The sequence below is a fragment of the Xenopus tropicalis genome, chromosome 3, assembly GCF_000004195.4.
Source record: "Xenopus tropicalis strain Nigerian chromosome 3, UCB_Xtro_10.0, whole genome shotgun sequence".
Taxonomy (NCBI): Eukaryota; Metazoa; Chordata; class Amphibia; order Anura; family Pipidae; genus Xenopus; species Xenopus tropicalis.
The window spans coordinates 138,806,044-138,820,613 of NC_030679.2; the positions used below are offsets into that span (position 1 = coordinate 138,806,044).

General features: G+C 51.3%; 1 protein-coding gene across 11 annotated transcripts in view; it reads left to right on the plus strand.

Moving 5' to 3' along the window:
* Positions 1-14,442, plus strand: part of dnm2 (dynamin 2) — a 61,211-nt gene extending 46,769 nt beyond the window's left edge. For 4 of the 11 annotated variants that reach the window (XM_031897875.1, XM_031897880.1, XM_031897881.1 and 1 more), the window contains 4 exons: positions 41-276; positions 395-649; positions 1,026-2,439; positions 2,560-3,650. In XM_031897875.1, the coding sequence (XP_031753735.1) occupies positions 41-276; positions 395-649; positions 1,026-1,095 (561 nt within the window). In that variant the 3' untranslated portion in view covers positions 1,096-2,439; positions 2,560-3,650. 11 annotated transcript variants of the gene reach the window in all.
* Positions 14,443-14,570: the final 128 nt, after the last annotated feature.

A 14,570-nucleotide genomic window follows, 5' to 3' on the forward strand; every position in this document is an offset into this window, starting at 1 on the left:
GTGTGTATATGTATATATAATATTTTTTTTTTTTTATCAGTCAAAGGATTTCATCCACTCAGAACTACTGGCCTACCTGTACTCTTCCGCCGATCAGAACAGCCTGATGGAGGAGTCTGCCGATCAGGCGCAGCGGCGAGAGGACATGCTGAGGATGTACCATGCACTAAAGGAGGCTCTGAAAATCATCGGTGACATCAGCACTAGCACCGCTACCACCCCCGTACCGCCGCCGGTGGACGACACGTGGCTCCAGAACTCCAACAGCGGCCACAGGTGAGGCCAGCACAGTCCCTCAGAGAAGCCTGAAGATGGCGCGCTGAATCAGCGTGTGTGTATCATTGAGAAAGGAGGATTTTCTAAAGTTAAACTTTATTTGTTCTTTTTTTCATAGCCCAACAGTGCAAAGGAGGCCGGTGTCCACTGTCCTTCCGCCCAGCCGACCGCCTGCTGTCAGGGGTCCGACCCCTGGGCCTCCTCTGATTCCAGTACCTGCAGGGGGATCTGCCTTTATTGCTCCTCCTATCCCCTCCCGCCCCGGTCCTCAAGGCCCATTTGCTGCTGCAAACAATGACCCCTTCTCTGCGCCTCCTCAGATCCCATCCCGACCGGCCCGAATCCCACCCGGCGTTCCACCTGGCGTGCCTAGGTAAGCTCTCTGTCCTCTAGTTCAGCTTGCATGTCGTGGTACCTAATCATCCTACTCAGTATCTGCACTCTGACAGTGAGTTGGTTGCACTGGGCAATGAATATACACTAAATAATAATGAATATTTCCCTTTGCCGCCATATGCTGCATGCTGATTGGTTGTAATTACGTTATAATCCGACTGCTTCCTTGTGTAATTACTTGGCGACATCTATACACTAATAACCATCAATCTGCACCTTCAGAATGCTTGTATGCCGTGCTGTATAAATATAACCACTCTCCCTACAGAAAGCATGTGACTGCCCCAGTGTCTCTCTGCCCCTTCTGTTTAATCATCTCAGCTGTTTCTCTCGCCCTCTCTTCCTTTTTACAGCCGGAGACCTCCCGCCGCCCCAACCCGGCCCACCATAATTCGACCAGCAGAGCCTTCCTTACTAGACTAAGCCACGGGAGGGGCATTAGAGCGAGATTGAGAATGCAGCGCTTGTCCTTTTGGGAAGAGGGAGTGGGAAATATATGCAGGGTGTCCCTGTGCCTCGCCCAGCCCTGTATTTAGTCTGCGCCGTAACTGACCCGTAAAGTAGTTCATAGACTTTTATATAAAAAAAAAAAAAAATTAATGAAATATATATATATTAAAAAAAAAAAAACAAATAATGGGTCATAGAATCGTTTTACTGATTTAACATCAGATGTGGGATGAATATAAGCGGAAGCAAACTGGGAAAAGCGAATACGGAAGGAAAGAAGCTTCCATATTGAACCTGTGGAGTGTCAGTTGGTAAAGGCCATGAATCTGCATTGGTTTTTTTTGGCATCTCAGCTGTACAGAAAGTAGCGACCATATCTGACCCCTCTCCAGTTCCTGTATATTGTGTTTATTGAAAGCCAATATGGCAGCCCATGCTACTTCCTGTACAGCCCAGAAATTATGTATAAAACTCCATTAAAAATGGCAGAACCTCAGTGGGGTTACAGTAATGGGCCCCCCTTACCCTTAGAAAGGCTTAGGCCAATAGCGGGGTGAGGTTAAGAGGGTGCTATTTGAGATAGTAACTCAATATCTATTGGCTGTAAGGGTGTGTATTATGTAAGATACACCAGAGCGACAGACCCAAGTATTTAAGCACTTTCTACATATTCCATCTGTAGAATTTCCCTTTTTTTGGGCTCTTTGGATTAATGTACAGTTAGAAATGTTAATTTTCCTATATATTTAACTGCTGATAAATCCTTTTTATCCCGTGCAGTTATCCTGCCGAATGTAGTGTTTTGATTCTCTCTTAATCAGTGCCTTTATCCTGAGGGGGGGGGGGTAACCGAGAGGAATTTTGGGGGGCGTTCAGCTTTATATTTAACATTGAAGCGCCAGGTTAATCCCTCTAGCTGTGAAGGAGACTTCCAAAATCCGGATTAATGTCCCCTAGTGTCTGAATAGGCAACCAGTGGTGCTGCGGCCATTATAGAAATAGCACCCCTGCCCCTACAGCAGCAGCCATATTGGTAGCTCCTACTGAGCTCTAATAGCCAATAGAAAAGAATTGCCTTAAATTCTAAGCAGCTTTCCAATATACATTAATTACAAGTGATTTGTAACTGCTATTGGTAAGATCGGCAGGTGAGGGTAAAGAACCAGACACCGGCAGGCGAGGGGTTAAAGCACAATCCTCCCTCAGCTCTAAGTATGATGTTAGTAGATGGTAGAGCGTTTCTTATTGGTTGATCCAAATGAAATGAATCCCTTCACAGCTACAGGGGCTGACAGTTCTATGCAGTTGAGGGCCCAGGTCCTACAGGGTCTGTACTGGGCAGCAGTCAAGGGCCCAGGTCCTACAGGGTCTGTACTGGGCAGCAGTCAAGGGGCCAGGTCCTACAGGGTCTGTACTGGGCAGCAGTCAAGGGCCCAGGTCCTACAGGGTCTGTACTGGGCAGCAGTCAAGGGCCCAGGTCCTACAGGGTCTGTACTGGGCAGCAGTCAAGGGCCCAGGTCCTACAGGGTCTGTATTGGGCAGCAGTCAAGGGCCCAGGTCCTACAGGGTCTGTATTGGGCAGCAGTCAAGGGCCCAGGTCCTACAGGGTCTGTACTGGGCAGCAGTCAAGGGCCCAGGTCCTACAGGGTCTGTACTGGGCAGCAGTCAAGGGCCCAGGTCCTACAGGGTCTGTACTGGGCAGCAGTCAAGGGCCCAGGTCCTACAGGGTCTGTACTGGGCAGCAGTCAAGGGCCCAGGTCCTACAGGGTCTGTACTGGGCAGCAGTCAAGGGCCCAGGTCCTACAGGGTCTGTATTGGGCAGCAGTCAAGGGCCCAGGTCCTACAGGGTCTATACTGGGCAGCAGTCCAGGGCCCAGGTCCTACAGGGTCTGTATTGGGCAGCAGTCAAGGGCCCAGGTCCTACAGGGTCTGTACTGGGCAGCAGTCAAGGGCCCAGGTCCTACAGGGTCTGTACTGGGCAGTATCTCTATTGTGAATATAGACAGGGCTAGTCATTGTGTGGTTACCCACAACTCCCAGCCACGTGCCAGTACAAGGTTTGATGCCTTCTAGGGAAACCTGTGGCCCTTCAGGGTGTGTTAAACAAAAAACCCCAGTATGCTTGGAGCATTGGTAGTAATAGCACCTAGAGGGCCAAAGGTCCCGTTGGATCTCCTTCATAGATACAAAAGCCTCCAATTAAATATGACCCGGTTCAGTTCTGCTGGGGGAATGAGCATGTTCTGTACCCAGTAGCACTAGCGGGCCTGGCATATTTATTTTGGGCTTTATATGACTGGGGGGGGGGTATGTATGTAACCCCATAATAATACCATAAAGCAGGAACATCCCACTTGCTGGGCTACAGGAGGCAGAAACATGGCAGCGCTCAGTAGGGGCGGATCAGCTCGGCGCAGGAGAGAGGGGTTCTTATTATCTGGGATGAAATGTGTAAAGTGCCTCCCCCCATTCTGTACCTTTATTAATAAACTAAAAATAAAGGGAACTTTATTTTTCTGGTGATTTCACTTTTGGGTGTCTGTTTCTGGCTCTTTATTTGGGTGCAGTTTCTCTGTTACACACGGCCTTGTTGGTTTTCCTCAACTTCTGGTATTGGGCTTTCCTTCATACGGGTACGGTAATGGCTTATTCTCTGCTTCGGTGAGCCAATCACAGCTGGCGTGACACTGCTCTCCCTGTAGGGAAGACTTTATGCTACCCATCTGCTTACAGGCCATGTAGAGGCTAATGGTGTGATTTGGCCTTACAAGGAATCCTTTCTACTTATATTTGTTTATATTTATCAGCCTGCACAGACCAACCAATCTGATTAGATCACTGCATCGTCATTAGAAACTGTCCCCTGCACTACCAGTCATGCCCAGTCTACCCAAGCAAATCTGGGCATATATGGCCATCTTAAAATCTCCTATTGCTCCATATGGGGGTATAACTCCACCTATTGCTCCATATAACCCCTCCCTATAACTCCTCCTATTGCTCTATATAACCCCTCCCTATAACTCCTCCTATTGCTCCATATAACCCCTCCCTATAACTCCTCCTATTGCTCCATATAACCCCTCCTATTGCTCCATATAACCCTCCCTATAACTCCTCTATTGCTCCATATAACCCTCCCTATAACTCCTCCTATTGCTCCCTATAACTCCTCCTATTGCTCCATATAACCCTCCCTATAACTCCTCCTATTGCTCCATATAACCCCTCCCTATAACTCCTCCTATTGCTCTATATAACCCCTCCCTATAACTCCTCCTATTGCTCCATATAACCCCTCCCTATAACTCCTCCTATTGCTCCATATAACCCCTCCTATTGCTCCATATAACCCTCCCTATAACTCCTCTATTGCTCCATATAACCCTCCCTATAACTCCTCCTATTGCTCCCTATAACTCCTCCTATTGCTCCATATAACCCTCCCTATAACTCCTCCTATTGCTCCATATAACCCCTTCCTATAACTCCTCCTATTGCTCCATATAACCCCTCCCTATAACTCCTCCTATTGCTCCCTATAACCCCTCTTATTGCTCCCTATAACCCCTCCCTATAACCCCTCTTATTGCTCCCTATAACCCCTCCCTATAACCCCTCCTATTGCCCCATATAACCCCTCCCTATAATTCCTCCTATTGCTCCCTATAACTCCTCCTATTGCTCCCTATAACCCCTCCCTATAACCCCATACTCTCATTGGCACCTTTCCCTAAAAGCTTAGCATTACCAGGCTATTATGCCTTAACAAGAGGCGGAAATGAATGCTGAACATGTCAGAGAGGTCAGGCTGACCAGGTGACTGCCCATTATACATAGACCATGCACCCACTGGGGGAATAGATATGAAAAATCTTGGAGTGTGCACTTTGTATCAGGTCGGACTTTCCTGTTGCACAGACTGTGGATGTACCTGCCAATCAGAGCTGAGCACTGACCACCACTTGTGCAACTGGAAGTCCTTCCCTGACAAGTGTCAGATGGTCTGCTGGGCTGAAGCACAAGTGCACCCCTTAGGGGTATTGTCAGGGATGCAGTGCTGCTATTGGGGCAATAATGTCACTATTGGTGTAACAGGAGTTGCCATGTTGCCTGCCTCCAATCTCCATAGATGGCTATAGTAGCTACATGCACACACGTAACTGTCACTCAGGAAATGCAAAACTTTATATTTTTGATGGATATTTTCCCTGTTCATGTTAAGTGAATGACAATAACCCCTTTATCCATAATGAACAACTATTCCGTGGGCCCCAAACTGTAATTAGCATTTGGCTGCTTATTTATGTCTCCTATATGTCACCTTGCATGCTTCTGATACATTGTGTCATTAGTCAGAACCAGCAGTGCAGAGAATAGCGACAGACAAATAGGTGCTGCTTTTTATAGCAAGTAGGGAGAGGAGAATGTACCAGATATGAAGGGGGCCGGGGTCGGTGCAAGTGAAGAAGTAGGAGGGGTGCGTGGGTGTTAGGGCCGGGGTCGGTGCAAGTGAAGAAGTAGGAGGGGTGCGTGGGTGTTAGGGCCGGGGTCGGTGCAAGTGAAGAAGTAGGAGGGGTGCGTGGGTGTTAGGGCCGGGGTCGGTGCAAGTGAAGAAGTAGGAGGGGTGCGTGGGTGTTAGGGCCGGGGTCGGTGCAAGTGAAGAAGTAGGAGGGGTGCGTGGGCGTTGGGGTCGGTGCAAGTGAAGAAGTAGGAGGGGTGCGTGGGTGTTAGGGCCGGGGTCGGTGCAAGTGAAGAAGTAGGAGGGGTGCGTGGGCGTTGGGGCCAGGGTCGGTGCAAGTGAAGAAGTAGGAGGGGTGCGTGGGCGTTGGGGTCAGTGCAAGTGAAGAAGTAGGAGGGGTGCGTGGGCGTTGGGGTCGGTGCAAGTGAAGAAGTAGGAGGGGTGCGTGGGCGTTGGGGTCGGTGCAAGTGAAGAAGTAGGAGGGGTGCGTGGGTGTTAGGGCCGGGGTCGGTGCAAGTGAAGAAGTAGGAGGGGTGCGTGGGCGTTGGGGCCGGGGTCGGTGCAAGTGTAGAAGTAGGAGGGGTGCGTTGGCGTTGGGGTCGGTGCAAGTGAAGAAGTAGGAGGGGTGCGTGGGTGTTAGGGCCGGGGTCGGTGCAAGTGAAGAAGTAGGAGGGGTGCGTGGGCGTTGGGGCCGGGGTCGGTGCAAGTGAAGAAGTAGGAGGGGTGCGTGGGCGTTGGGGCCGGGGTCGGTGCAAGTGAAGAAGTAGGAGGGGTGCGTGGGTGTTAGGGCCGGGGTCGGTGCAAGTGAAGAAGTAGGAGGGGTGCGTGGGGGTCGGTGCAAGTGAAGAAGTAGGAGGGGTGCGTGGGCGTTGGGGTTGGTGCAAGTGAAGAAGTAGGAGGGGTGCGTGGGTGTTAGGGCCGGGGTCGGTGCAAGTGAAGAAGTAGGAGGGGTGCGTGGGGGTCGGTGCAAGTGAAGAAGTAGGAGGGGTGCGTGGGCGTTGGGGCCGGGGTCGGTGCAAGTGAAGAAGTAGGAGGGGTGCGTGGGTGTTAGGGCCGGGGTCGGTGCAAGTGAAGAAGTAGGAGGGGTGCGTGGGGGTCGGTGCAAGTGAAGAAGTAGGAGGGGTGCGTGGGCGTTGGGGTCGGTGCAAGTGAAGAAGTAGGAGGGGTGCGTGGGTGTTAGGGCCGGGGGTCGGTGCAAGTGAAGAAGTAGGAGGGGTGCGTGGGCGTTGGGGCCGGGGTCGGTGCAAGTGAAGAAGTAGGAGGGGTGCGTGGGCGTTAGGGCCGGGGTCGGTGCAAGTGAAGAAGTAGGAGGGGTGCGTGGGCGTTGGGGTCGGTGCAAGTGAAGAAGTAGGAGGGGTGCGTGGGCGTTGGGGTCGGTGCAAGTGAAGAAGTAGGAGGGGTGCGTGGGCGTTGGGGTCGGTGCAAGTGAAGAAGTAGGAGGGGTGCGTGGGCGTTGGGGTCGGTGCAAGTGAAGAAGTAGGAGGGGTGCGTGGGCGTTGGGGTCGGTGCAAGTGAAGAAGTAGGAGGGGTGCGTGGGCGTTGGGGTCGGTGCAAGTGAAGAAGTAGGAGGGGTGCGTGGGCGTTAGGGCCGGGGTCGGTGCAAGTGAAGAAGTAGGAGGGGTGCGTGGGTGTTAGGGCTGGGGTCGGTGCAAGTGAAGAAGTAGGAGGGGTGCGTGGGTGTTAGGGCCGGGGTCGGTGCAAGTGAAGAAGTAGGAGGGGTGCGTGGGTGTTAGGGCCGGGGTCGGTGCAAGTGAAGAAGTAGGAGGGGTGCGTGGGTGTTAGGGCCGGGTCGGTGCAAGTGAAGAAGTAGGAGGGGTGCGTGGGTGTTAGGGCTGGGGTCGGTGCAAGTGAAGAAGTAGGAGGGGTCGGTGCAAGTGAAGAAGTAGGAGGGGTGCATGGGTGTTAGGGCCGGTGCAAGTGAAGAAGTAGGAGGGGTGCGTGGGCGTTGGGGTCGGTGCAAGTGAAGAAGTAGGAGGGGTGCGTGGGCGTTAGGGCCGGGGTCGGTGCAAGTGAAGAAGTAGGAGGGGTGCGTGGGTGTTAGGGCCGGGGTCGGTGCAAGTGAAGAAGTAGGAGGGGTGCGTGGGTGTTAGGGCCGGGGTCGGTGCAAGTGAAGAAGTAGGAGGGGTGCGTGGGTGTTAGGGCCGGGGTCGGTGCAAGTGAAGAAGTAGGAGGGGTGCGTGGGTGTTAGGGCCGGGTCGGTGCAAGTGAAGAAGTAGGAGGGGTGCGTGGGTGTTAGGGCTGGGGTCGGTGCAAGTGAAGAAGTAGGAGGGGTCGGTGCAAGTGAAGAAGTAGGAGGGGTGCATGGGTGTTAGGGCCGGGGTCGGTGCAAGTGAAGAAGTAGGAGGGGTGCGTGGGTGTTAGGGCCGGGGTCGGTGCAAGTGAAGAAGTAGGAGGGGTCGGTGCAAGTGAAGAAGTAGGAGGGGTGTGTGGGTGTTAGGGCCGGGGTCGGTGCAAGTGAAGAAGTAGGAGGGGTGCGTGGGTGTTAGGGCCGGGTCGGTGCAAGTGAAGAAGTAGGAGGGGTGCGTGGGTGTTAGGGCCGGGGTCGGTGCAAGTGAAGAAGTAGGAGGGGTCGGTGCAAGTGAAGAAGTAGGAGGGGTGCGTGGGTGTTAGGGCCGGGGTCGGTGCAAGTGAAGAAGTAGGAGGGGTCGGTGCAAGTGAAGAAGTAGGAGGGGTGCGTGGGTGTTAGGGCCGGGTCGGTGCAAGTGAAGAAGTAGGAGGGGTGCGTGGGTGTTAGGGCCGGGGTCGGTGCAAGTGAAGAAGTAGGAGGGGTGCGTGGGGGTCGGTGCAAGTGAAGAAGTAGGAGGGGTGCGTGGGTGTTAGGGCCGGGGTCGGTGCAAGTGAAGAAGTAGGAGGGGTCGGTGCAAGTGCGAGCATCTTTTTTTATGATTGTTCCTACTGGGGGCACCATTCCCTCAGAGTTCCTGGCAGATTAAACATGGCAGCTTCCACTTATATGAATAAATATGTAGATCAGTAAGCCCAGAAATAGCAACTTATTGTTACTGTGCACTTTACACATAAAATGCCCCCTGTGCAGTATGGTTGTTGCCACTGGGGGCACCATTGCCTCAGAGTTCCGGGCAGATTAAACATGGCAGCTTCCACTTACTGTGCACTTTACACTTAAAATGCCCCCTGTGCAGTATGGTTGCTATGTGAGCCCCCAGGGAGCGCAGCACTAAAGATCTGCCCCCTCTCCCCACACTAGCCCCCTTGATAAAGGTGGGGCAGATTTGGTACAGCAGCCATATAGTCTATAAAGTGGTTCATCATTGCATATGCTTAGTTGCCCTTTAGGCTTTTGGATAAAGCAGCCATGAGATATGATTGGTGGTGGGATGGGGGGGGGCAGCGCTGCTATTCATTAGGCCACATACAGGCACAGAGCTGGATCCATGTGTTTATGGAAGGAGCCGTAAGGGGATATTTCCGTGCCCACCCCCCATTTCCTGGTCTGGGGGTGAGAGGAATGGGCTCCATGTGTCGGCGCCACTGGGAGGCCGTGTGTGTGTGCGCTGGGGAGAGTGAGGGCTCAGGGAATGGGAGATGGGTGTGTGGGGCGAGTGGGGGCTCAGGGGCAGCACCCTGGGTTTCAGTAGGTGCCACTGGGAGGCCATGTGCGCGCACTGGGGAGAGTGAGGGCTCAGGGAATTGGAGATGGGTGTGTGGGGCGAGTGGGGGCTCAGGGGCAGCACCCTGGGTTTCAGTAGGTGCCACTGGGAGGCCGTGTGTGTGTGTGCGCTGGGGAGAGTGAGGGCTCAGGGAATGGGAGATGGGTGTGTGGGGCGAGTGGGGGCTCAGGGGCAGCACCCTGGGTTTCAGTAGGTGCCACTGGGAGGCCGTGTGCGCGCACTGGGGAGAGTGAGGGCTCAGGGAATTGGAGATGGGTGTGTGGGGCGAGTGGGGGCTCAGGGGCAGCACCCTGGGTTTCAGTAGGTGCCACTGGGAGGCCGTGTGTGTGTGCGCTGGGGAGAGTGAGGGCTCAGGGAATGGGAGATGGGTGTGTGGGGCGAGTGAGGGCTCAGGGAATGGGAGATGGGTGTGTGGGGCGAGTGGGGGCTCAGGGAATGGGAGATGGGTGTGTGGGGCGAGTGGGGGCTCAGGGAATGGGAGATGGGTGTGTGGGGCGAGTGGGGGCTCAGGGAATGGGAGATGGGTGTGTGGGGCGAGTGGGGGTATCGGTAGGCGGCACTGTGCCATGCTAAGTCTCTCACCTATTGCATCCATGTGTGAGCATGGCATTTAAAGGGGAAATGAACACAAAACACGTTTTTTGTTTTTTTGTTTTTTACTAATGAAAGAAAACGCCATTCTAAGCAACTTGCCAATATCCATTCATAATCCATGTTCCCTAACTTTGCAACTGAGGGCAGCGTCTGTCTTCCCTTCCCTCATCCAACCCTGGGGGGCAGTGTAACAGGAGCCCCCCTTTGCCTACTCACAGGGCTGTTAGTCACATGGCTTCTGCTACATCGTTCCAACAGTCACAACTAGGGATGCAACAAATCCACCGAATCCTTTGTAAAAGATTTGGCCAAATACTGACCCGAATCCTGTATTCTGTGTATCCCTAGTCAGAACCAGGGGGACAGAAAGGGACAGACAGACGCTGCTTTCAGTAGCAATGACAGATGCACAGAGCAATGATTGGATATTGGGAAGTTGTATCAGGAGTCAGAACCAGCAGTGCAGAGAAGAAAAAGGGACAGACAGACACTGCTTTCAGTAGCAATGACAGATGCACAGAGCAATGATTGGATATTGGGAAGTTGTATCAGGAGTCAGAACCAGCAGTGCAGTGCAGAGAAGGGAAAGGGACAGACAGACAGACAGACACTGCTTTCAGTAGCAATGATAGATGCACATAACTATAAACCCAGTGAGAATGAGGAATGAATGGATATTGGGGAGTTGTATCAGGAGTCAGAACCAGCAGTGCAGAGAAGGGAAAGGGACAGACACAGTGACAGTTACACATAACTATAAACCCAGTGAGAATGAGGAATGAATGGGTATTGGGGAGTTGTATCAGGAGTCAGAACCAGCAGTGCAGGGAAGGGAAAGGGACAGACACAGTGACAGTTACACATAACTATAAACCCAGTGAGAATGAGGGATGAATGGATATTGGGGAGTTGTATCAGGAGTCAGAACCAGCAGTGCAGAGAAGGGAAAGGGACAGACACAGTGACAGTTACACATAACTATAAACCCAGTGAGAATGAGGAATGAATGGATATTGGGGAGTTGTATCAGGAGTCAGAACCAGCAGTGCAGAGAAGGGAAAGGGACAGACACAGTGACAGTTACACATAACTATAAACCCAGTGAGAATGAGGAATGAATGGATCTTGGGAAGTTGTATCAGGAGTCGGAACCAGCAGTGCAGGGAAGGGAAAGGGACAGACAGGTGCTGCTTTCAATACAAATGAGAGTAAAGGTGTCTCTCTCCCTGCTCTGCCCCCTGGGGTGGGTGATATTGGGCACATTTGATCATATGGCCCTGGGGCCAAACAATTAAATTCCAAGGATGGGTACAGGAGCCGTCACACAGAGAGCCAAACGAGCCGATGCGGCCCCCGATCCGACACTAAATCAAACTTGCTGATTGACACTTGCCCAGTTTCAGGCCAGATCTGGTTGGGTAGGCTGCCGGGGGTGCCAATACACGGGCAGGTAAGCTGCCCAATCAGTCTTTAGTCTGAGCCTGTATGGGCGCCTCTATACGTAACTAGGAGCCTGCTGGGAATGAGGAATACATGGGTACTGGGAAGCTGCTTAGAATCCAGTGTCATTGGGCACATTTCCCTATTAAAGGGCAACTATCACCGCTATAAATATCTGCACAAACTGCATGTGATCTCTGATAATAAGTATCCCAGTATCTTATTGGCCTGTGTGGGGATCCAATCAGTGTGCTTCCCTGCGTAGTATGTTCCTGCTGCCAGTAACTGCTTTTTGGCGTTAGGATTATTAACCGCCCCTTTTCTTTTCATTAAACTGACAGTTCCCCTTTAACAGAGCACCTACAGCAATAAAAGCTCCTCTTTTGTACCCACTAACCTGGCTGTAACCCCCAACGCAACCACTAGCCTCCCCTGCTGGTGATATTATGCATCACATGAAAGAGGTAGTTTCGACATTCCGAGACAATTTGCAGTTAGTCTTCATTTTATACGGCTTGTTCATATTTGTTTTGCAACTTGTTGCGCTGTCTGGTTGCTAGGGCTTAGTCACCACAGAATAAAACTGAACTCACTAGGGTCACTGACCCTAACAACCAGATAGTAGTTTTTCATGACAGGCTGGAAGAAGACAAAATACTGTAGGTCCATCTATAATTATACTAAGGGTTATATCGGTGTGTAAGCCATCACCGGTGATGTTGCCCATAGCAACCAATCAGCAATTCAAATTGAACACCTAGAATTTAGAAGACAAAAGCAAAGATCTGATTGGTTGCTATGGGCGACATCACCGGTGATGTTTGCTTACACACTGATAAAAAGGTGAGGTTAACTTTCCCTTTAATGTCACACTAACCCCCCCCCCCTCAGCACAGAGCATACCCATCCCGCCCGTAATGCTTTCATCTCCGTCATGTTGGCAGTTTTATTCTTATTTCCCCTTTATTCCCTTTTATTCTTATTTCCCCTTTATTCCCTTTTATTCTTATTTCCCCTTTATTCCCTTTTATTCTTATTTCCCCTTTATTCCCTTTTATTCTTATTTCCCCTTTATTCCCTTTTATTCTTATTTCCCCTTTATTCCCTTTTATTCTTATTTCCCCTTTATTCCCTCTGCGCAGGAGGCCCCCTCCCACTGCTCCAGCCAAGCCCAACTATTGGTGAAAAGACCCGACCTCCTTCCATCTCTTCTCCCTTTGCCCTCGGTATGGTACCCGGGCGCCCCCCATGGTTTGATGCCTGCACATGGCCCACGTACTGCAATGAGTGGCTGAAGATGGCGGCACCAAGGCCCTAACAGAAGGGCTGCAGAAGAACATGGCTTCCTTTTCCCCAAGGAGCCGACCCCGCTGGACTGAAAAGAACCTTGTGAGCCACGAGTCCATGCTGGAACCCCCGGGGTACTGACCTGCCCTCTCATTGCCGCCTTTGGTGCTTTTTATAGGGCACCCTACTGCTTCCTGATTGGTTCTGCCCCCGTGACTGCTGCTCGCCTATCGGGAAGCTCTTATTGGCTACCAAAAGCCCATTTCCTCCTGGTGCCTGGGCTTCACCCTCACACATTCTCCCATACTGACATAATGTATAGGTATAGTATAGGCCATGGGAAATGGTTGGACCGCCATAAAGGGCCAGTGTATATGGGATGAGCGGCGCTAAGTGAGCAGCCAATCAGCTGATCCCATACTGCTGATGCTGGTAACCAGTAAGAATCGCTTACATGCCACTCCCCTTGGCCCCCCCTGGGCAGCCCTCTCCCCCCAACATTTTTGGACATCAAGGTTTCCATTTTTTGGGGGATTTGGCCCAATTTCAGTGATTTTGTGCCCGGCCGAACCCAATGTACTTTGCCTTAAGGTCTGGGACTAATAAAGGTAACCATGTTTTCTCCTAACGATCCAATGGTGGGGAGTTTTGTTCCAATTTCAATATGTAGATTAGGTTCTTGGGTATCTGGGTAAATCAGTCACATGGTGCAGTGGGTCAGGAGAATCCTGCGCTATCACATGGGGGGGTTACTGGGTTATGAGAGACTATCGCTTGGCCCCCAGTCCTTTATTATAATCCGTTCTAGTCGGCAGCAGCTGCCTCCACTGTGGCTTTTATCCAGGTAATTCACCTTTATATTAACTTTCAGTGTAATGTAGAGTGCTATTCTAAAACCATTTGCAGTTGGTCTTCATTTTTTTGTGTGGTTATAGAATTACGTTTTGGTTTTTTTTTTTTAATTCAGCGGCTATCTGGTTGCTAGGATGCAGTTTACCGTAGCAACCATGCATTGATATAAATGAGAGACTGGAATATACAGATAAGTAATAAAATGGTCATTTTACCAATAAATATCATAGCTTCAAAGAGCAATAATGTTTTGGCTGCCCGGGTCTGTGAAAACAAGAAAGCAAATAATGCATTAACTTTAAAAGAAAAATGAAGACCAACTAAAAAGTTGCTAAGAATTGTCCATTTTCTAACATAAAGTTATGTTACGGTAAAAAACCTTTAGCTTATTGGCTGCCATTGCCAGACGTTTCTGCGTGCCTCCGCCCACCATTCAGATCATTCCATTACGGTACAACTCCCCACTGGGGGCGGGGCCGGATCTATATAGAGGCACCCTAGGGTGGCAGCCTTAGGGGTGTGGCCCTCGTTGCCTATATAATCAATATTTTTTTGAATAATGTAAATAAACCCCCCCCCCCCCCCCCATGGCGATTGCAGGCACATGTGACTGATGGAATAGTCCAACCCATAGATATCTGGCTGATTTTTTCCATTGTGCCTTCCCCACACTGTCCCCCCTGATAATGGACTGTAAGGGCTACGGCCCATTGAATATGTGTATCCCTGGGGGGCAACAACCAAAGCTGCACTGTTGGACCGACTACTGGCAACTGATACATTTCATGGGCCCTAACCCTGTAACCTGCCTTGGAAATAACGGTGTTGCTAACTACGGCCTGTCTCGCCTCGGCCCCTTTATATATTACCTGTGTGTCCTCCTGTAACATCCTGTGTTATTCTTCTTTCGCTGGAATCTCAACTGTGCCTTAAATTTAATGCCGCGCCCCCCCCCCGCATAGATATTCTACAGAGAGATTTTATTAGGAGACTTTGTATTTAACCCCCGATACACCAGTATGTTAATAAAGGCAGCCGTGTATTTATGGGATACTCACTGATGTCTTGTGTTGTCAATATCCCCCTTGCCCAGCGGCCATATTGCCTCAGAACCCCGCACCGCTGGCTATGGGTACCGGCCCTGCCTAGGCAAGCAGTATGGCAGCTGGAATATTCTGCCC